Genomic DNA, 23,432 nt, shown 5'->3' with positions numbered 1-23,432 from the left:
AGAGAGGTCTTCCTTTTCCACTCCTGTTACTAAGAACCCTCTGGAATAATGACAATCTGAAACAGATCACTACATTGTTGCATGTTGTAGAATCAAAGCAGTGTACAAAGCAAAGAGCACTGGCCTCCATTATACTTGCATTTCACTCGAGATTCACTTTTCTAGACCGTGGAGAAAGCAGATGTTCCAACACTTTCCAGGTACTGGAATATTACAAGCTGGCAATCTCCACCACTGCATGTTTGATCACACTATTCCCTGCAAATGGAATGCTGTTCCATCAAGGTCAGATTGACCAGTGCAAATACCTGATTTTATCGTACAGTCAGAACCAAATTTAACTTACTGAAATTCTGCCCAGCTCAGGGTCTACCTTCTCTGTGAAACCTCCTGTGAGATCCCAAGTTACAAACAACTCTATCTTCTTCAGAAGACACTGTATACTATATAAATAATAATTTACATAAAAATATATGTATATGTGTGTGTATTTCTTTGTTACATTAAGTTACAGCTCCTGTGGTTTCTCTTCTTAACTAAACTGGACCCCCTTATCATCACAGTGGCCATGTACATCATTGTATCCTCCAAAAAATCCAGATAATAATATCATGGATTCAGTATATAGTTGTTTAATAGAAAACAATTAACTAACCACTGCAGAATACTAGTGTCTCTCAAGGTGTGTTCAGTGGATCATAAATCCTATGAGACAGTCCATGAAGGAAAAGATTTCAAATAAATTTGGGATCTGTTGTCCACTACATCTCCTTATCAGAGACTCATAATTCACAAGACTCGTAAAAAGCTCTGTAGCAAAGAAACTGTTGACTTAGTTTGACCCAGTATTTCTCTTACAAGAGTATCAGTTCTGGAGGTCAAGGACATTTTCCACCTCTAATACAACATCTCTACTGCCTAGTAGAGTGCCTGGCACTTAGTAGACACCTAATAAATATTTGAATAAGTTTCAACATACATTCCCCTTTTAAGCTATAGAAGAAAAACACAGTATATAGTAGATTTTGATTTACTTGGGGAGAATAATAATATGAATAGATAAATTTACACAAATCATTTTGAAGTATATATATTTGACAATACTTTTTTCCACAAATCTACACAATGGCACATTTAGTGGTGATAGTAAACGAACTACATTTGCTTCGGAAAACTTGCTAAGAAGGATGGCTACTAAAAACTACAACTTGAACTCAAAACAATTGATTTAGTTCATTGGTCCCCACTCCTTAGCAGTTTTAACATAGAAGAAAATAGACGCATATATTTCTTTTCTGCCATAATATGACATCACATAAGGAATGCTATGTTATTAGCTAGAAATAAGATTTGCTTTTGTTATTTTAGTACATTTGATCACATAAGAATAATTCTAGATTTTCCCCCTCCTGTGACTCTCACAGCATCCCCATCTAAAATAGACTTTGGAGATTTAGATCAAATGTCATATCAATTGTCCTAGACTGCTTACTATGTGCTTTCACTATAGATTTTAATGGCAATAGAGAAAGGAGAAGGAAAAGTCAGAGGGAAATGAAACAGGTGTATGCAACACCCCTCTCTACTACCGACATTTCTCAGAATTCTGGGGGAAGTTGCATCTATAAGTGGAAAGTTTTTCACCATGGAACTCACGGTGGTTGAACTTCTCATGAAGAATTTTTTTTTCACTACTGAAGAAAACTATGTTTGATTTTACCATAACTGAAAAGTTCTCCCGTTTCTACTTCTGAGGTTTGCCCTCAAGACTACTGTTTACCTAATGGAAGGGACTCCTATGCATGGAGGAAAAAGTGCACCATTTGAAGGAAAAGCTAAAGGAGTGATATATTCAGGTAGCTCCTCATTCCACCAATGAAAACGTACACATAGATTTTCCACTTTACACCTCATTTTCCCCCTTATTTTCATGATTTTGAAATGAATATGTAGGGTCTGATGAGTTTGTCAATAGTCTATAATTATTAGTGTTATTAAAATAGAATACAAATGATAAGCCATATGTAAAAATGCTGTGTGAATAAACTGCTATACCCCAAATAATACAAATGAGTGAATGGCAGTAAATGCTAAGAGAGATTAACAACATAAAGGATATTAAAAAAATGATGACCGTATTTCATATTTATGTGTCTTTTTCTCTCTCACTTTTTTTTTTATTGCGGTACGCGGGCCTCTCACTGTTGTGGCCTCTCCCGTTGCGGAGCACAGGCTCCGGACGCGCAAGCTCAATGGCCATGACTCACGGGCCCAGCCGCTCCACGGCATGTGGGATCTTCCCGGACCGGGGCACGAACCCGCGTCCCCTGCATCGGCAGGCAGAACACTCAACCACTGCGCCACCAGGGAAGCCCTTCTCTCTCACTCTTACTCAACTCCTAAATAACTAAGAGAATATGCTCACAAATGGTAAGCATGTTTTGGATGTTCGATGTGTGTTTGTGGGAAAGAACAAAAAAAAATCTGCCTCAATTAGGTCAAATATCATACAAGAGATGAATGAGATTAGAGTTGGGATTGGGATTTGTGTTAGTTACTCAATAGCTAACCAATCACAGATATGACAGTGTAGTATAATATGCAAATATACTTTTAAACAACTTCTCTTCAGTTATCTACTGTCTGTAAAGACAATCACACTCAACTGCTCTGCACTTAACCCCAGAGCTTCTGAGTTAGAATCTCTTAGAAATAGGTACACGTTTCATTGCTTTGGCAACATTTACATGGCTCTGCATCAGGCAATACAACTGCTAAGATCACACTCTGGGAATTCAGGAAAGGCCAGTGTCCAGTTCTGGTCGTTCTACCACCCAACTGTGATCTAGGGTAAATTCCTGATAAAAAAAAAAAAGAAAAACCCTGAAGATGCTGAAACAGTATTTCCTACTTCACAGGGTCGTCATGGAGATAAAAGGTCAGTAGGATAAAGTGCCTCTCACCCAGGAAACACTGATAAATGCTACTGATGCTACCATCATCATCATCATGACCGATCACGAACATATTGCCACGTGGAAATTCAACATTCCCTGGGCCATTCACAACTTTCCTTTAAAGGACTCATATTCTATGTGGGGTCTTAACACCTTCAAATAACAGAAAATACAAGTCTTTACGCCTTTTTTTCTGTAGCTAATTTTGGCATCTTTCACCTCTGTCCACTTAAGTGTTGGTTTAGCACATTCTTGTCACACAAAGAAGCTACTTCCCAAAGAGAGGAACAATGTGTCAAGTGACAAAGACATTGAGTGAAGTCTTTCACATCCTAGATTGCCCACGGTACAGCTCAGCTGGTCTCTGGGTTGGAAGGCCTGGGTCTACTTTGCTCGTCTTTTACAGGGGAAGGGACATGGTCCTTAGCATGTGGTCTGTGAAACAGAGGCAGCTGCGGGTAGAATTATAACACAAGCAGAACTGGCTTCAATTCTTCCTTCTTAGGTCTTTTTCTTCTTGTTCAGCTGTTCAAGGAACTTGCCTGCCCTCTGTCCCTGCCAGGACGATGTTACGTCTGCCTGGATAAGTAGGTCACCATTGTATATCAGGAAAGGTCTTATTTGTAATCATCAGGAACCAGATACGGCTAATTTGAGCAGAAAGGAAACTTTTGGAAGTTTATGGTTAGGCCTCAGTAACTAGAAGCAGACGAAACAACCGAAAGCCAAGGCTATGCTATTGCAATTATAGGATCAGGCCAAAGTGATGTTATAAGTCCTAGCTGGCCTTCCTACCAAGCAGGAACAGGAAACAGGAGGTTGACCCAGCACTGCTGGCCTTGCTTCTTTACATCATTTATTTGTAATTCAAAATCCAAGAGAGGGGTGCAGTTGGCCAACCCGAGGTCGCCCGACTGTTTTCCATCTGTAAGGGAGACTGAGCATGTGAGTAAACAGTGTATCTGACATGTTCAGCTTGTATAACGAGAGGAAGGCTCTGTTTCTCACCAAGACCCACAAAGTGGAAAACGCCCCAGAGAAAGGAATTTCAGATCAGATGCTTGAAAAGTTAAAAACAACAACAAACAAATGCAGATGTGGAATTAAAGATATGGAGTCATTAAGAACCTATATGTGGAGTGATTCAGACCTGAGTTCACATCTGGAGCAAGCTACTCAATCTTGCTGAGCTTCAATTTTCTTTAAAGGAAACAACGTGGAAGATGATATCCACATGTAACTTGTGGTACACATGAAGGAGGGTAGTACAGTATATGATGCCTGGCACATCCTATGCATTTTGTAAAACTACTAGTAGTACTATTATTATTGTTACTTATTATACAATTTATTGTAGAAATTAACAGGGAGAGTATTAATAAATGTTAATACAGTGCTAAGTGTCACATTTATGATCTCAACTAATTATTTGTTGATTCAACAAACATTCCACATATCAGAAAATAACCTGTTAGTGTATATATATATATATATATATATATATATATTTTACAGAAGAAAAGAAACCCTGAGGCTTAGAAAGTGTAAACAATGTACCAAAAGTCACTTATTTAAGAGGTAATGGAATATTATTCAGCCTTAAAAAAATGAAGGAGATCCTTTCATTTTGTGACAATATAGATGAAACAGGAGTGCATTATGCTGATGAAATAAGCCAGACAGGATAAATGCGAATGATATCATTTATATATGGAATCTAAAAAGAAAAAAAGCCACACTCATGGAAATAGAGTAGAAGACTGGTTGCAAGGGGCTGGGGTGTGGGTGGGGAAAAGAGGGGAAGACTGGTAAAAGGGTACAAACTTTCAGCTGCAGGATGAATAAGGTCTGAGGATCTACTGTATAACATATTTACTACATCAATAATACTGTATTGTATAACTAACATTTTCTGAGAGAATAGAACTTAAGTGTTCTCACCAAAAAAAGAAAAAAAGGAAAAAGGTGTCATGAGCTGTTAGATGTATTAATTAACGTGATGGGAAGGATCCTTTTACAACGCATATGTATATCAAATCATCATGATATACTCTTTGACTATCTTACAATTTTGTCAATTATACCTCAATAAAACAGAAAAAAAAAAGAGGTAATAAAGATGAGACTCCAATCCAGGATTATCCAGCTCAAAAAACTACACTGTTAATCATTACAATATAGTATCCATCCATATGTTGTAACTGTAAAATGCTTAACACAAAGGAAACGTGAAATAAATGGTACTTATTCTAACTCTAATGCTTACTAGATATTAGTTATGTGGAATGCTTTACTTCTAACTACAAGGGTATAAGGTGCAAATTCTTGCTACAGAACATAAAAGCCCCTGTGGTACCCTGTATGATAAACACAGTACCTGTAAATCTCTCATCTCTCAACCCAGAGTCTCCTCAAGTTGGAGGTCTTTACCCCATTTATAATGTGGGAATAATGCCTTTCCCACATTTGCACTGGGCATGAAAATTCATACTTCCAGGTGTATACTGAACCTCCACTTAGCTCCTCGTCACCTTGGAATCACCAGACCAAAGATCATTTATTCCATTAATATAAATGATATAGGGATAGAAGTACAGAATATACAGAGAGTGTTGGAGGAATCCAAACAACAAGTCCTCCACTCTCAAAACAAATTTTAGAGTTCCAAAAGTAAAGAGCAATGTTTGGAAATAAAACTAAAAATGAAACTAACATCTACAATTAGCCAAGTATTTATTATGGGCCAGGCTACTTACTAGGCACTTGATAAACATTACAGCTCATCTTCCTGCAGTCCTTCAAAGCATATAATATTGTTTCTATTTCATAGAGAAGAAAGTTGTATCTAAGCAGGTTAGTGATTAGCCCAAGACCACAGGGCTAGGCTGTAAGAAAAGAAGGCCAAAATGGTGATGGATGTTATAACTAGAAGATTATGGCTAATCAAATAAAAATATTCAAAATGGTCCTAATGTATTATTAGGATTTCTTTAGAATAACTTGGGTGCCTTAGTGAATACAGTAGTGGTAGGCACTACAGTCTCTTTAATTTGCTAATCATACAAATCTACTTTAATATTCTTGGTGACAAGGAGCTAACTACTGATAAGACAGCTTCTTCAGTTTGGGGGCTACTCCAGGGTGAAATGCCGGAACGTCTTACTGCCTGCAATGTTACCTAGTTCTACCAGGGGGAATAAAGCAGAACAAGTAGCCACTGTTCTTGACAAATGGATACAGTTTCAGTTTTTCAAACTATGAGTGTCAGATTCATTCATTGTATCAGATAGATCTGTCAAATGGCTTTGCCCATTTACTAATGGATGGCACACTGCAGACACACGTTGGGTCAAAGGACTCAATGTCACCTCATTGATACTGTCATCAATATAATTTGTATTGGCATTTTGTCTCACCCTGACTTTAAGGACTCTGTGAGGAGATCCAGGTCTCCAGACCATGGACTGATCACCTCTGCTTGACACAGTATTCTCTGCTCATTTCCAGAGGGGACCAAGGATGAGCTCTTGTACTTCTGAGTCTATTCACCCTACCTGGCAACACATACTAGCTGGGCTGATTGGATCAAGCAGGAACCCCGGAGTTTAAATTTCCAGCTGCATTGGAGGAAACAGAGGCTATGCCCCAATCCCATAACCCCTCACTTCTTACTGCTAGCCTATCCTAGGCTGTTCTTGCTGATAGGAGTACTTCATGCTAAAAATTAATTTTGCTTACCTGATGGCAGTCACACAACCTCAAATGCCATTTTTATAAACAAGGCAACCACCAATGGAGTGTGGTTTAGGGTTTTTTCTTCTGTAGACCCTGCCTACCCTATAAAATCTCCCATTACTGCATCATGGAGACTATAATCCCTTTCCGAGGGAATAGATTGTTTCCAACCATAAGATGAAATAAGAACCTACATTTCCATACTGCCCAAAAGGAAATAAATTGATTACAAAATGCAGGAGAATGACTGATTTTCCACATTTGTTGTGTTCATTAAAGGGTTTTTGAATAGACTTGACAATATTAAAGAAGTTCAACACACACAAAATAAAAATAAATGAAGAGAAAAAAATTGCATTTACAACAAACAAAATAAACACATTGATATATAAAAGGTTGTTATACATCGATGAAAAATGGATGTCATAAAGTCACAAAGTAAAAAGTATTAACAGCCAATAAAGATATGAAAATAGGTTCAACCTTGCTATTATTAAGCAAAGAAATACAAATAAAATAATTCAGGTGTCATATTTTACTGACTAGAATGACAAAGTTTTAAAAAACTTGATAATACTGGTATTGATATTGATAATACTGGTACTGATGAGTGTGTGTAAGAAACCACATTGGATGTTAAATTCTTGGTAGAAATAAAAAGCACGGTAACCTTTCTGGAAGACAATATGTCAGTATGTACCAGAACTGACAACCAGCCATTCAAGTTCTAGAAGTCCATTCTAAGGAAATAAACAAATGCTCAAAGACATATGAACAAGGATGCTTGTCTCATTGTTTAGCAAAGCAAAACAGGAATAATCTAAATGTTGAACAGTAGGGACTGGTTAAATAAATAATAGAATGCTGTTCAACCATTAAAAATGATGCTGCAGATTTTTATTAGGTGATGAGTAATCATACTTATATTACTAAATAAAAATGTTATAGAACTGTTTTGTAGTTTGATATAATAATTAAAGGTATTTTATACTTGCATTGTATTTATATGCACCCCGTCACAAAAAAGTTTCAAAAGATACCCTCAAAAATGTTACAGAGATGATTTATCAGAAATGGGATTTTGAGTTATTTTTCCTTTTTTCTTTAAATCCTTTCAATTTTGGAGTTTCTGCAATGAGCCTGTATTATTTTTACAATTAAAAATATTTAAATTTACAACAAAAGGATCTAAATTCCTCCAGTTTTCCATTTATTTTCCACCCTGGCTCAGGGTATTTGTGTAAAAAAAAAAAAAATCAGCTTATTTTCTCTTTTGTATCAATCTAAATTTACTTTTCATAAGTTAACATTTTACTCTGGCAAAAGTTTCACACAGGAAAATTGTTAAGGTCTGAGTATTCTATTACCTTTAAAAGCACTGGAAACTTTGAAATTATTTCTTTCAGAATTTTCATATAATACTGAAAGGCGGGGGGGAGGTAGCAAAATGAAGGGAAATAGATAGTAGTAGTCAACTTCAATTAAGAAAAAGCAACAAGAGGCAGTTTGTACTCTTGATATGGCAGAAGCCCCATGTGTCAACTCATGCTAAAAAATGTATATATACACACACATACATATGTTTGTGTCTATTATATGTATATGTGACACACACACATAATTAATCCACAGCCTTAGGCTAAGCACTCATTGTGGCAGAAACAACGAGCTGTTGACTACACTTTAATCAGCTCCTCCAGCCTGTAGAGGCATCACTAGGACCAAGATAGGAACAACATTCTCCATCTCCACTTGCATCTGGGTATGCTTCTATCCCAAAGAATGTGACCAGAGGTGACCTGAAGAGTTTATGTCTGAAGGATAACGAGTTGATAATTGTAGCTTGCAGCTTCCTCTCTCCTTTCCTTTTTAGGACAAACGTAGAGCCACTCGATGAAGGTGGTGGGTCCCTGAATAACTGAGCAGAAAACTGACCCTCAGACCACCAAAGTCCATACTACACTCCTGAGTGAGTGAGAAATGAACTGTCCATGTGTTGCTCCACTGAGGTTTAAGGTATATTACTTAGTGTTTAACTAACGCATTTTTTCTTTAAACCTCAGTTGCCTTCTCTGTAAAATAAAGTCTTTGAAAAGGATCCACTGTAAGTTTTTTCCACTGCTTATGTTTTTATCTTAGTTTTTAATTCTCAGAAACATTGCGCGCATTTTACCTTTTAAGTTAGTAAGTCTACTTTTTTTCCCACAAAGACGGGTTCTTCAAGTTATGGAGAAGTCATAGCAGACTGTTGCTTCAGTTTAAGATACGCATTCACATATGAGATGAGAAGGGTGAGGACCCAGAGAAACGCCTTTGACAGAGGGGAGTGAGAGCATACTGAAGAATGTTTAGTAATAAAGAATTCAGATGGGAGAAACGGATGGGTTACATCTAACAGATTTGTTCAAAGGAATTCTGGAAAGGCAAATATGTGAAAATGGATAGCAAAGACATGAAATGCCTTTTGTTCCCTAAATGGATTTCATTTCAAAGACGTGCATATTGCAAATACATGTACCATAACACTTCTCTGTCCACTTCTAGAATTTTCTAAAGCCTGACAGAACATCTGCAGAGAGAGGATGTCATTCCAAGATAATCGACTGCAAGTGACTAAATTAAGATAAAAATGTCCTTAACCTTGAACAGTTTTTAAAGAGATTTTAGAAGAAAGGAGCCCTCCAGGGGGTTGTATAACTATATAATTGTACCCTTTCTAAAAGGCTATTTACAGATACATAATGTTTCCCCTCCATTCTTTAAAGTAAAATATAGGATTAAAAAAAATAGTTTGGGGGTAATATTTGTTTGGGACAGCAGGCACTGCTAATCAGTACCACTCTCTCCTTATTCCTTACTATCAGAGCCCTGGTTTAGGAGACCCCATTATCCTTAAGGCTAAGGTGGCCAGTTTAAAATCCGAGCTGATGAGATCTAAGTGCAAGTCTGCTGACCATCTGTGGTAAAAAATTTGCTCTCTGAGTTAGACACTGCCTGTTTTTTCTTACTTAATTTCTTTTTTTTCCTTTTCTTTCTTCCTGCCCAAATTGTTGGAAAACTATTGGAGATTCTGGGGTCACTATGAAGCTCTGTGGACGTGCTAGAGATGTGGAAGCTGGAAGAGCGAAGCAACCCAGTCCCCTGGTGATGCCCTTCAGCAGCTGGACTAACGCTAGAGGGACTATCTCCAAACTTCCTGCTACCCGTGGAAAGTAAGGTAAATCACTCATTCACTTTCTGTTACCTACTAACTGATCCAGAACTCTAACCCCAGGGTTCTAGAACCCTTCTCAGTATCCCATAGTCATACTCATGTTCCGGACTCCTGATCATCAGACTTGCTTATAGCAGATGTATGGGGAGGGCGGGCTCTTCTGGAAGCCCTCATACTTCCTCCCCTACCCCCACCACACACAAATAATGATCTTTATGTCCACTCATCCTTCTATCTACACTCAGAGGCCAGGGCCCCCAGGAAGGCTTCACTGACAACCCTTTACTCCTCTCTACATGCAGAAAGGGTACAGGTGTGGGCTCTGGAATCAGACTTCCTAGACTTGAATTCTTAATCTGTTACTTACCAGTTCAGGACGTGGGCAAAGTAGTTACCTTCTCTGGACACCCCTGTAAAAGAGGAACACTAAGTAGCACCTATGTACCTTACTGAAAGGATTAAATGAGCAAATGCAGGTAAAGTTCTTATAATTTTTTCTTGGGTCAATCAATTCTAGCTGCTATTGTTACCTTTGGCTAATTTAGGGCAGAGTCCCTTTGCCCTCCTTTGGTTCTCTGGGCCCGTCTCATTCACAACACACACAACCGCATACTGCAGAGTTTTGAAAGGTGGTTCTCAAAATGTGGTCCCTGGGCCAGCAATATCAGCCACACCTGGGAACTGGTTAGAACTCTGGCACTGGAGCCCAGCAATCTGTGTTTTAACAATATTCTCAGGCAAATCTGATGCACACTAAAGGTTGACGACAACTGAGAACATCTGTCTCACACTCTCCTGGAGGCATTCACCAAAAATAGAGTTACAGGACCTTACACCTGACCAGCTGGAGAAGGGGTCTAGTAATTGCCCTGGTTATCATGCTTGTCATGATTTTTCAGCACATAAATGTTTGAGAATCACTGCCATTTTGAATGTGTGTTTCACTTGTCTGTGTTTCCAGTGGACTTTACTTCCTTGCCAGGGAGGTTTGTGAAGATTTGTTGCTGTTGTTTGCATTATTAGTTTTATTATGCTAATTCTAGAATCTCTGGTGCATAGTGCAATCTCAGGCAGGAAGTAGTGGCTCATTAAAACAGGTATCCCAAAAGTCTTAGTAGAACTTCAAGATTAATTCCTTCAAGAAGAGGTAAAATTGTCATTAGATGCAGATGATATGATACTATATAGAGAAAACCCTAAAGACTCTACATGAAAACTACTACAACTGATAAACGAATTCAGCAAGGTAGCAGAATACAAGATTAACGTACAGAAATTGGTTGCATTTCTTTATACCAACAATGAAATATCGGAAAGGGAATGTAAAAAAACAATGCCTTTTAAAATCACAACCCCAAAAATAAAATACTTAGGAATAAACCTCACCAAGAAGGCAAAAGACTTATATGCTGAGAACTGTAAGACATTAATAAAGGAAAGTGAAGATGATTCAAAGAAATGGAAAGACATCTCATGTTCTTGGGTTGGAGGAATTAATATTGTTAAAATGCTCATACTACCCAAAGCAATCTACAGATTTAATGCGATCCCTATCAAATTACCCATGACATTTTTCACGCAATTAGAACAAATAATCCTAAAATTCATACAGAACCATAAAAGACCCAGAACTGCCAAAGCAATCCTGAAGAAAAAGAACAATGTTGGCAGCATAGCCACCCCAGACTCAGACAGTACTCCAAAGTCACAGTAATCAAAACAGCGTGGTATTGGCACAAAAACAGACATATGGATCAATGGAACAGAATACAGAGCCCAGAAATAAACCCACACACCTCAGTTAATCTTTGACAATTAATCTTTGACAAAGGAGGCAAGAATATATAATGGGAAAGAGACAGTCTCTTCCGCAAGTGGTGTTGGTAAAGTTGGACAGCCTTATATAAACCAGTGAAGTTAGAACACATCCTTTCACCATACACGAAAATAAACTCAAAATCTCTTAAAGACTTAAACATAAGACATGACACCATAAAACTTCTAGAAGAGAACACAGGCAAAATATTCTGTGACATAAATCATACCAATGTTTTCTTAGGTCAGTCTCCCAAGGCAATAGAAATAAAAATGAAAATAAACATAGGGGACCGAATCAAACTTACAAGCTTTTGCATGGCAAAGGAAACCATAAACAAAATGAAAAGACAACCTACAGAATGGGAGAAAATATTTGCAAATGATGCAACCAGCAAGGGCTTAATTTCCAAAATATACAAACAGCTCATACAACTTGATGACAATAAAAGCAAACAACCCAATCAAAAAAATAGGCAGAAGACTTAAAGAGACATTTCTCCAAAGAAGAAATACAGATGGCAAATAGGCACATGAAAAGATGCTCAACACTGCCAATTATTAAAGAAATGCAAATCAAAACTACCATGAGGTACCACCTCACACCAGTCAGAATGGCCATCATTAAAAAGTCTACAAATAACATATGCTGGAGAGGGTGTGGAGAAAAGGGAACCCTCCTACAACACTGTTGGTGGGAATGTAAGTTGGTGCAGCCACTGTGGAAAACAGTATGGAGGTTCCTCAGAAAACTAAAAATAGACCTACCATATGATCCAGCAATCCCACTCCTGGGCGTATATCCAGACCAAACTATAATTCAAAAAGACACATTCACCCTGATCTTCACAGCAGCAATATTCACAATAGGCAAGACATGGAAACAACCTAAATGTCCGTCAACAGATGAATGCATAAAGACGATGTGGTACATATATACAATGAAATACTACTCAGCCATAAAAAAAAGAATGAAATAATGCCATTTGCAGCAGCAACATGGATGCAACTAGAGATTATCATACTAAGTGAAGTAAGTCAGAAAGAGAAAGACAAATACCATGATACCACTTATATGTGGAATCTAAAATATGACACAAATGAACCTATGTATGAAACAGAAACAGAATCAGAGACATAGACAATAGACTGGTGGCTGCCAAGGGGGAAGCAGGTGGGAGAGGGATGAACTGGGAGTTTGGGATTAGCAGATGCAAACTGGTATATATAGATTGGCTAAACAACAACGTCCTACTATATAGCACAGGGAACTATATTCAATATCCTGTGATAAACCATAATGGAAAAGAATATGAAAAAGAATGTATATACATATGTATAACAGAGTCACTTTGCTGTACAGCAGTGATTAACACAACGCTGTAAACCAAGTATACTTCAATAAAAAATAAGTTAATTAAATTTTTAAAAAGATTAATTCCTTCAGAAGAACAAGTACTACACATTCACAAAAAAAGCACCCTTTGAAAGTTTAAATTTTTGAATTTCTTTGCCACTTCCTTAGTTTTGATCATCTTGGACAATATAGTTTTAATACGGACTTTTAAAAAGAATTGTGTTTCAGTGTTTGCTATCCTTAGAGAGACAGAAACAGATAAGTACAACTAAATACTTGTTTTTCAAAAGTCTCAAAAGTATAAGGGAAATGAAAGTAATTATATCTTCAAATGATTTTGGGGTATGTTTCTAATTTCATACTTCTGATGCGATTCAAGATTAAAACTGTATTAAGACATTTGAGACATGCCGCATTGGTATTAAATGAATTTAATTTTGTGTAAAGTGGCAGAAATATTTTCTTCAGCAAACATACCTGCAGATATAAAATCACAACCATAAATCTACAAAAAAGCAAGCTATTGAATGAAATCTGATTGGTTATTTCCCTGCAGTATGGATCTGCTAATAATTTAATTTACTACTTGCTAACAGAAGCCAAAATTTAAATATACATATATATATGTGTGTGTGTATATATCTATCTCTTCAATTTTAAATCATTCATATATATGAACAAGTATACATAACAATTGTTCATATATATAAACAATTTAAATTAAAGAAAGTACATCTGGTGGCCTATTTTTTCCCCCCGATTTCTAAAGAACACCATATTCTATTCTAGGCAGTGGAATGTCAATCCACCTTAAGGGTTGTTCAGTGAGCATATCTGAGAAACCACTGGTTTAGCCAATGATGTACTTATTGAGGGAGGCCCTAGTGCCACTGTCAAGAGCTTAGCCACAGGAGAGATAAGAAGGTACTTGTTTGGTTTGTGAAAAGAAGGAGTAGTGAGGAATGGCAGGTAGCTGCAGGCTGATGACACGTGATGTCCGTATATATGTAGAACCAACACACCCATAATTGCACCCATTTTCCATACCCAAATCCAAAGCCTTTATATCATTAATCCCAGGCAAAAATGGTAAGATTCATGTGTGTTACTATCCCACGGCTTCAAGATGCCTATAAACTCATATGAGTATGTCTTAGTTTTATCAGTGGAGGACAAACCAGGCTTCTATCACCAAGCCGCATTCCATAACAGGCAAACCAGTCCAAGACTTCTCTGAGTGCTGCAGGAGAGTCTATGGAAGGGGCGCTCACTCCACTGTGATGCCTAAAATGCCTTTGCACAGAGCAAACATTCAATACATGCTGAGTGAATGAATGAGTGAACTGGCTCATTTCAGGGAAATTCCATTCAACAGGCTGGCATTCCTTCCTACCCATCTTAACTGTTAAGCTTGCCATCAGACAAAAATTTAATTATAAAACGTTAGAGCTGAGGAAATTTTAGAAACTATCTACTCTCCAGAGGTATACAACTTTAATTTCATAGTAAAAATCACTAGGAGTGATTTAGGAGTCTATCAGACCTCAGTCCAAATTCCACATCTACCATATTTTGGTGAGCAAATAACTACTTCTGAGGCTCTGTTCCATATATGCATTATGGGATATCATAATAATACATACATTAATTGTATGACTATCAGGGGATGAAATGACACAATCCATTTGCCATGGTCGGCTAAGTAATTTGCACCAAGTAAGCACTCAAGACATTAGCCAATATTCATAGCGGAGAGATGAAAACAAAACTCTGGGACTGATGCCTACCCTAGTGGCCCCAGTGGTCATAATGACTTTCTTCCATTCAGCCTGCTCTCTTCTCACTAAGACTAAGGAAGAGAAGATGAACAAATTAGGAATAACAATTTGAAAATGGTTTTATACTCCCTGAATGAATGGAATTATAATAAAATGATTCATGAGTTCTGCAGAAATATGATGAGACTTTAGATCTTTATGTTAGTTCTCTACAAAACCAATTGATGGCCCTAAGATGTACCTTCCCACCCAGCCCCATCCTTACCAGGATCAAATATCATTGTAAATGGAAAAGTCAACAACACATAATCAACAAGCTAAGTTACAAGCCAGTGAAGTCTCAGAGCTTTGATAGAGAAAATTCAGATTTATCATTATATGTAAAAATAAGATGATATGAAGAACTCAATCTAAAAAATATTACCTGGAGATCTATAATCTCTACAATAGTGCTATAAAAAGTAAAGAGCTAGAAATCTATTTAGATGGTTTTCCTTATAAGAAAGCACTTTCTGTATAACTTTTAATGTACTATTGATGAGAACAATTCAACAAAATTCAAATAAATATCTGCAGATGTCCTACAAGAAGAAAAGAACAGAGTTAGATGTGACAGGGGATAACTGGACTTCAGGATGAGTAAGACCCTATACTTGACCTCAATAAATTAACATGAAATACAGTGGATGAGTCATGTACAGAATGTCAGAATTCTAAAAGGCCAAGCTAAGTACCAAAAGGAACACGTGGGGACTCTTAAGAAGGAAATAAAATATTGGTTAGTTGATTACGAAAAGGCAGAAGGGAGTAGGTTCCCTTTGGCTGCTCTTTGAAGAGATCACTTCCTTTCCCACCTAGTCCTGAGGCTAGGGTGGCATGGGCAATAGAGGAATGTGGGGACTGAGAATCATTTCTACTCTCACCAGAGTGGCTGGAAGCAGATTTTCTTACCAGGATGTAGTAGTATGCTAATATGTAAGGGTTCTTGAGGTCAGAGAGAAGGGTTTGAATACTCCGGCTCCATCTCTTGCTGTGGGTCAAGTTTCTTACCTTTCCAACACCTCGGCGTCTTTATCTGAAAATTGGGGACGATGATAATGTCTCCCACCTGAGTGTGAGAACTACATGATATAGTGCATACGCAGGGCTAAATTTGGTGCCTGGCAAACAGAAAGTGCTCAGTACGGCAGGCGAGTGTAGTGACAATAAAGGCAAAGATGACGGGGGTAGTGCCGGTGTTGCTTCTGCCCCCAGAACAGGCTCTGACTGGGAGAGAGTTAAAGCACCTTTGGGTTCATGGGGGTTTATATATAAGCAACGGTTGATCAATGTGAGCTGGTTGTCCAAATGATTATGTGCAATCTAAGAAAAAAATGGGCCTCGGATCTGCTCAGCTACTTAATAATATTAGCAGCAGTAGTAGTCAAAGAAGCTAAATTTTATTACGTGTTTATATGCCAAACAACGTGCTGAACGTTTTAAAAGGATTTACTCACTTATTACAACGAGGCTATACGCTAGGTCCTGATAATGTTATTCGTCTCTTTCAGATGTTGACTGAGCCTCAGACGGGTTACAAAAGCACCTAAGATCCCCTTGTCAGTACATGACGGAAATGAGTTCAAATCCAGCCTGTCTGACTTGTTCTTAATCACTAAGGTATGAAATTAAGCATGTTGCCCTTTGCCTGATTCTCCTTCTGAGGCCTGAATATTTCACTTAGCTCTCTGAGTGCAGAAGAGAGAAAATTCTCTCTCCTTGACCCAACTTGGCATCAATATCCAACTCCCCTTTTCAAAATGGGTTGCTTCAACGAGCAGCAATGAATGCCGGGTCGTGGACCAGTCACCTTGATGACTAAGAGTCAGACACTAGGGAAAGAAAATGCTCTGTGACAAACCTACCCTTGTACAGAAACAAGACAGAAATGGGGGGACAGGGCAGAAGATAACGGAATAAGGCATAGGAAAAATAGCACCTGGCATTGTGACAGTAATAATAATAATAGTAGTAGTAGTAGTAGTAATAGTAATAATAATAGACTTTACTATGCTCTAGGCATTGTATTAAGTGCTTGGTGTAAGTGACTTCATTTTAACATTGAAAACAAGTCTATGGGGATGAAATATTATTAACATCATTTTATAGGCAGGAGTATTGAGGTTCAGGTAATCAGGTAAATTGCCCAAGCTCATATGGTTAGCAAGTGGAAAGCAGAGATTTGAACCAGCACCTACACTCCTAACCATTATGCTATAACCATTATGCTGAAGACATAAGAATTCCAATGGTCTTTCCCCATAACCCACTCCTGCACTCCAGACTTAAATAGTCCAAGATCAAGAGAGAGCAAGCTTGGAGTTGCCACTCTTCAGTGAGTGTCAATCATTTCAAAACACTGTATTTGCTAACAAGATGCAGTTCCTGTGATAATCTTCTCAACCAGCTATCAAGAAACAGGAAGCAAAGATTCAAGTAACAGTATGTTCCTACTTACGAGGAAGGTGGGACAGCACAGTTGACACTGGGCTTAACTGTTCTGGAAAACGTGGTCCCAGTAGGCATACACGCTGGTACATTTTCCCCACCTACCAAATACAAAAGAAGTATTTCATTTCCATGTTGCTCTTCAAAGTTCCACCTCATTCGTGCGTGTCATTCATCCTCTGGCCTCTTCCTGTCTCCATTTCTGTACAGAAAGGTGCTGAGTCTCTGCTCTCAGATACGAAAAGGGTGTGTTAGGAGAGGGAGCCATGGTACCTCGATGTCTTTTTTTTTTTCATCTTAATTCTATTATGCCAACTCCACTGAACTTAATTAGAGTGAATACAGAATTACACAATTACCCTCTGTTCTAGTCTTCAGATGTTATATTTTGATAAAATTTACGACATGCTGCTCTCCCCCTGAACACCAGATGAACACTAGAAATGGATGTGTGTTGACATAAAATCTGTTATAATTACAATTAAAGTATAGCTTACATAATGATAGTGTTAACATAAAATTATAGATGTGTAGAGACAACGTGGTCATGCATTTCTTAGTATAAGTACATGCTTAGACCAATATCTGTTAGCGGAATGAAGATGGAAGAGAATTTTGGTTAAGCCACAAAGGCTGTTTAAGGACTTGCAGATAGCTAAGGAGAACTCAAAGACCAGTAAGATAATATTTCCCCTGCCATGTCTGCAAGTGCAAAGTGAAGGGAAGATGTGAAAGTAAGTACCCCATGGAAATTACAAGACAAATACATTTTTTTCCTTGAGTACCTGGGTAAATGCTTAAATTCTAATGTATATCAGTGATGCAAATTTTCAACTGAGTTTGATAAATCATAAAATAATAATTATACATATATGTATATAAAACTGCATGGAACTAGACAGTTCAGAATTACTTCTAATTAAAGAGGTACCCTATGACAACTAACTTAAACCTTACAAAATATGGTTCCAAGTACCCTATCAGAGTGAAAAGCAGGAGACTGAAAGGTTTAGTGTAAATGTTTGTAGTCATGGTGTCTTAACTAAAACTACTGTGTCACAAATAATATTAAAATAATTGTGACATTTTATTCACTTTTACTGCAAACAACAAAACAAACTATAGGTATTTTTTCATTTCAGGTAATTATTTTAGCTAACAGTTATTAAATGTTTTGAGAAGACAGAGTGCTAATTGCATTACTTCATTTTACCTTTAAAATAGCACTTCCATGTAATTATTCTTAATATCTCCATTGTATTAAAGTGTATCTCTAGTTTAGACCTTTCTTCAGAACTGCAGACTTGTGTATCCAACTGTGTACTCAGCATCTCTACTTGGACGTCATGAAAACATCTCAAATCTTATACCTCCAAAACTGGTCTTTAATCCCCCAAACATGCTCTACCCCAAACTTTTTCCATCTTAGGTGACAGTAACCACACCTTTCCAGTTCCCCAGGCCCTACATCTCAAATTCACCCTTGACCCCCTCTTCCTTTCCATTCTTGCATTCAATCTACCACGAAATGCTGTCACAACCTTCCCAATGTGCCACTTCTGAGAATTACCAGCCGCTAGCAGCCTGGTGCAGGCCACCAACATAGACCTCGAGGATCCTGTAGTCGCCTCCCGAGATTCTCCCTGACTCCACTCTCTCCCCACATCCTCAAGACCACAGATAAGAGTTATGCTTTTCAAACAAGAGACAGTTCATGCCACACCTCGGCTAAAATCCTGCCCCTGGCTGCCTACATTTAGAGTAAAAGACACAATGCATGCGATGGCCTCCCAGGACTTACCCAATCCATCCCATCACATATCCGACCTCCAGCCCTCCTGCTGTCTCTTCCTCCCCACTGACTAAGTCAGCCAGGGTGGCCTCCTTGATATTCCTCCAAGCTGCCCGGCATATTTCTGCCTTAGAGTTTTGGGACTGGTTATTCTTGCTCCCAGGGAGTGGTCTCCCCATCATACATTCTGACAACTCCCTCACTTCAAGTCTTTGCTCAAATGTCAACTTATAAAATCCACCCTGACTACCCTATTTAAAATCAGAACCTACCTGTACACTCCTCCAGCACTCCCAACCCAAGCCTCTTCAGTGAGCTTCACATCCTTTTCCTTATCCCGTAGCGCCCATCAACCTGTGACAAAGCATAGAATTTATTTATAACATCCGTTTCCACACGAGAGTGTAAGGAGGGAGAAAGCATGCAAGAAGGAGCACGCAAGGCAAAGGCTCTTGTCTATTTATTCATTGATACGTCCAAGCATAGAGAACAGGAAGATGCTTGATAAATAGTCCTGAAAAAGATACAGATGAGGAAACTAGTAGTAAAGCTCAGAAAGTTTAAGTAACTTTCTCAAGGTTCTAGAGCTAGAAGAGGGTCACAGTAGAATTCACACTTGGGGATGTCGAACTTCAAATCTCTTAGCCTCTCTGCTATCTTTTTTTTTTTTTTTCTTCTTTGTGGTACGCGGGCTTCTCACTGTTGCAGCCTCTCCCGTTGCGGAGCACAGGCTCCGGACGCGCAGGCTCAGCAGCCATGGCTCACAGGCCCAGCCGCTCCGCAGCATGTGGGATCTTCCCAGATCGGGTCACGAACTCTCAACCACTGCGCCACCAGGGAAGCCCCTCTCTGCTATCTTAAGTCCATGCAATTCAGGATTTGTTTTAATCAGTGCCATGGAAATTCTCACTCCACTGAATAGGATCACTAAAGTGTTCTCTGTCTAGATTTATATATATATTTTCCATTTAAACAAAGGATACAGAAGAGGGGAATTCATCATGGGTTATTGCGGTAATTTTACAGCAATTTTAGCAATAATGACATTTAAGTAACAGTGATATTTAATGATAGCATAATAATAATAAAATAATAGCTCTTAAATGTATTGAAGACGAATCGCATGCTAAACTCGGTGCTAAAATATTTCCATATATATTTTGTGCAAAATCCTTATGAATATTCTATCAGATAAGCTTTATGTGTAACTCCACCAGGCATACTTCTCTTATTCCGCTTTCAAAGATAAGGAAATTGATGAGAAGTGTGGTAACCGTTTGATCAAGATGAGACTGGTAATAAGTTGTGAGTATGAATTTAAATTCAGGTCTAACTCCAGAATTTGATTCTCAATCCATACATGAAAATTCTGATAATTCCTTTGATAAGGGTATGTTCTCTCCTGGAAAACATCCCCCATTATGTCTGCCTGTGCTCATACCTTCACGACACAGTCAAGTTTGAAACATGATAAAAACGTTTAAATAGTGTGCTTTAATAAATGGAAATATCTTCATCTAAACAATAACACAAAAAGGCAGGCTGAGCCCTTTGAAGTGGCTTCGTTGCTATCTTCCATCCAGAACAAGAGAAGGAATCAACAGCTGCAGAGTAAAGAAAGCATGAAACCCAGAGATGGAGGATTCTGTAAATGACCAATTACAAGACTATTAAGCCACACTTTCATAGCAAGAGGCAAAATATTCCATTAAACTGAAAATTCTTCTACCCCTCACTCCAAGGCCCACACAAACATTAATGTTGCATTTATTAGGATGTATTTCCTGTGCTCTATCAACTTGTCTTTCAGCAACTGTATTAATACAGTCCTTTCGCTTTGCACATATATCTGAATGATGGATTCCATTACTGGAGTTTTGTAGAAAGAGTGGAGTGAATGAAGTAAAGTTTGGGAAGAGCCATCATAATCCATAATGATGGGCACTGAATCAGGACAAGAAGAAACCTCTCTTCTCATTTATTTGAATGAAAATTCTACTATATATTTATTGCCTCTGTACAGGGCCATCTGTTGAATAATGGAAAACAAGCATCTTTCATTTGGAGGTAGGATTTGTGTGCTCAAGTTTCGATGGGCCTGCAGAACTAATCTTGTTTTAGAAATGAAATAAAATGTAATTTCTTACTGTAAGTAGATGTTAAGCAACTGGCAACTTTGATGTCTTTAAATCACTGCAGTTTCAGGGTAGGCAAATCTATAATTATTTCAAGCACTTCTTTATTGGTGCAACAATTGAGCAGTGTACATAGTGGTCAACAACCTGGGCATTGTCAGACGACTCTAAGTTTGAATCTAGACTTTGCCACTCACCAGCTATGTGACTTTCAGCTATGAGAATCACTTTCTTCAGCTTTACAGTGTGGATTATTATATGCCCTTTGCAGAACTACTATAAGAACTAAATATATATGGGCACAGTGGCTCATAGTAAGGGCTCAAATTAGTACTGTGGTCACTACTAGTAGTACTGAGAAGAAATTAGAACTTCTATTCTCATAAAGTGGGATATCTGTCCCTTTATCATTGTAATTTCATATCATTTTACTTTTGACCTTATAATTTAATAGCTTGATCCAAGAAACATTTAGCAGTAAATATAATTGAAAGAAGATTACCTGTCAAGCATGAAATACTGTAGTATCAAGTGTGCTGGCACAATACTCTTCTCAGATAATTAACCTGTAAAAATATGTTATTGTCTTTTTAATTGCGCACATTGAACATATATATTTACTGTGCCAATTGGCGAAAGGTCCATTAATTAATCAGTCTAACTATATGTTGCATAAATGTCTTCTAAACATAATCGTATATGTATTTTATTTGTTGGGAAAATGTGTTTGAGATTGTTCTTTTCTGCCTATTTAAAGTAAAAGAGGATGAGAAGTAGAGTTAGGCTTAATGTACTTTGTACTCCATTATGCCATGAAAATGCTTCTGTGCCCTGGAGACAACAACAAAAGATTTGCTTTAATGACAAGAATCAAGTATGTTCTAAAGCTTCCAGGTAGGAGGCGTATAGGTTGCAGTTTATATCAGAAGTCTTTGCTCTCTCTCTCAACTGCATCTAGATGGGAAAGATGTGGTCACAAATGCTTCAAGGTGATATAGTAAATGTTGGAAAAGAGGGGGGTAGGAGGCAGAGTGTTGAATATCTCAAACCTGAGCTAGAAGGATTTTATTTAAAGAAAATAGCGAATATGATTTTTCACTTAAGGAAGCAAACCTGACATTAATGTAGGAAATTAGCTCTTTTAGCTATGATGCTTTCAAATGCACATGGCTGAAAACAAATTCAAAATAGTCAAAGGAAATTTAAAAACAAAAACCAAACAACAACAACAACCTCAACAAACAAGTCCTAGAAACTCAGGGATGCAGCCAGATACAGTTGGATCTGGAAGTTCCAGAGTATCAGCAGGGTTCCAGCTCTCCATCGCTCAGCCCTGCTTACCTCTGCAAGACTTTATTTTACAGAAAGTCTCTCCTTGTGCTGGATGGTCACTGAGAGTCCCAGAGTCATATCTCCCCAGCTTAGAAATTCCAGAGAGAAAAGACAATTCTTCCATTTTGCTCTGAGACAAAAGTCCTGGGGAGCAGTCTGATAGACTTAGCCGAGGTCAGATGCCTACCCATGAGCCAATCACCTGCTTTACTGGAGTTCAGTCCCTGGGCGACTCATCCCCGGGGCCCCTCAGGAGGCAGGATGGCATTATCTGGCAGTTCTCCAAGAAAAGCCTGCTGTTTTTGTAAGATGAAAGGGGAGAGGACATGGATAATGAAACCTGTATCTGCTTCTGTAAAATCCACAGAATCTTACTCCCTGCCCTGTGTCGATGACCATGCAGTAAGCTGACCCAGGAGGTCATTTTTCCCACAACAGTCTTTATATATATGACTAAGGAACACACTGGTAAAAGAATAAGGGAGAAAGTCTGAGTATGACAAGTCAGCTAGACTGATATTAACTAAAAAAGCTGTGTGAAAATATCCTTAAAAAGTTGCCCCCAACTCACTCAAAGTCCAAAGTTGGAGCTGGAAATACAATGTCATGGAGTTTGGATAAGAACAGGTTTTTTCCAAGCTGAACTATGACACAGATATTAGAGACTTCTAGAAACTCTATTTTTCAAAGAAAAAACATCACATGAGAAAAATGAGGCCTAGAAAAATTAAATGACTTAAGCTAATTAATGGCAGGACTGAGACTAGAGTATACTTTGTGTAATTGGCTATGGCCTTTTTTTTGTTTTTTTTTCTTTGTTATCACTTCAG

The 23,432-nt window shown here is 38.1% G+C and overlaps 1 protein-coding gene across 1 annotated transcript in view; it reads right to left on the bottom strand.

Moving 5' to 3' along the window:
- LOC125961667 (translation initiation factor IF-2-like) overlaps positions 1-23,432 on the bottom strand; it is a 48,478-nt gene that overhangs the window by 20,338 nt on the left and 4,708 nt on the right. The window contains exons 4-5 of the mRNA XM_049700478.1: positions 17,354-17,444; positions 15,389-15,437 (exon numbers count right to left, since the gene is read on the bottom strand). Of these exons, the coding sequence (XP_049556435.1) occupies positions 15,389-15,437; positions 17,354-17,444 (140 nt within the window). The remainder of the gene's footprint in view (positions 1-15,388; positions 15,438-17,353; positions 17,445-23,432) is intronic.

The sequence above is a fragment of the Orcinus orca genome, chromosome 17 (genome assembly GCF_937001465.1).
Source record: "Orcinus orca chromosome 17, mOrcOrc1.1, whole genome shotgun sequence".
In the NCBI taxonomy this organism is placed as follows: Eukaryota; Metazoa; Chordata; class Mammalia; order Artiodactyla; family Delphinidae; genus Orcinus; species Orcinus orca.
This window is presented reverse-complemented; position numbering and strand designations above follow the sequence as displayed.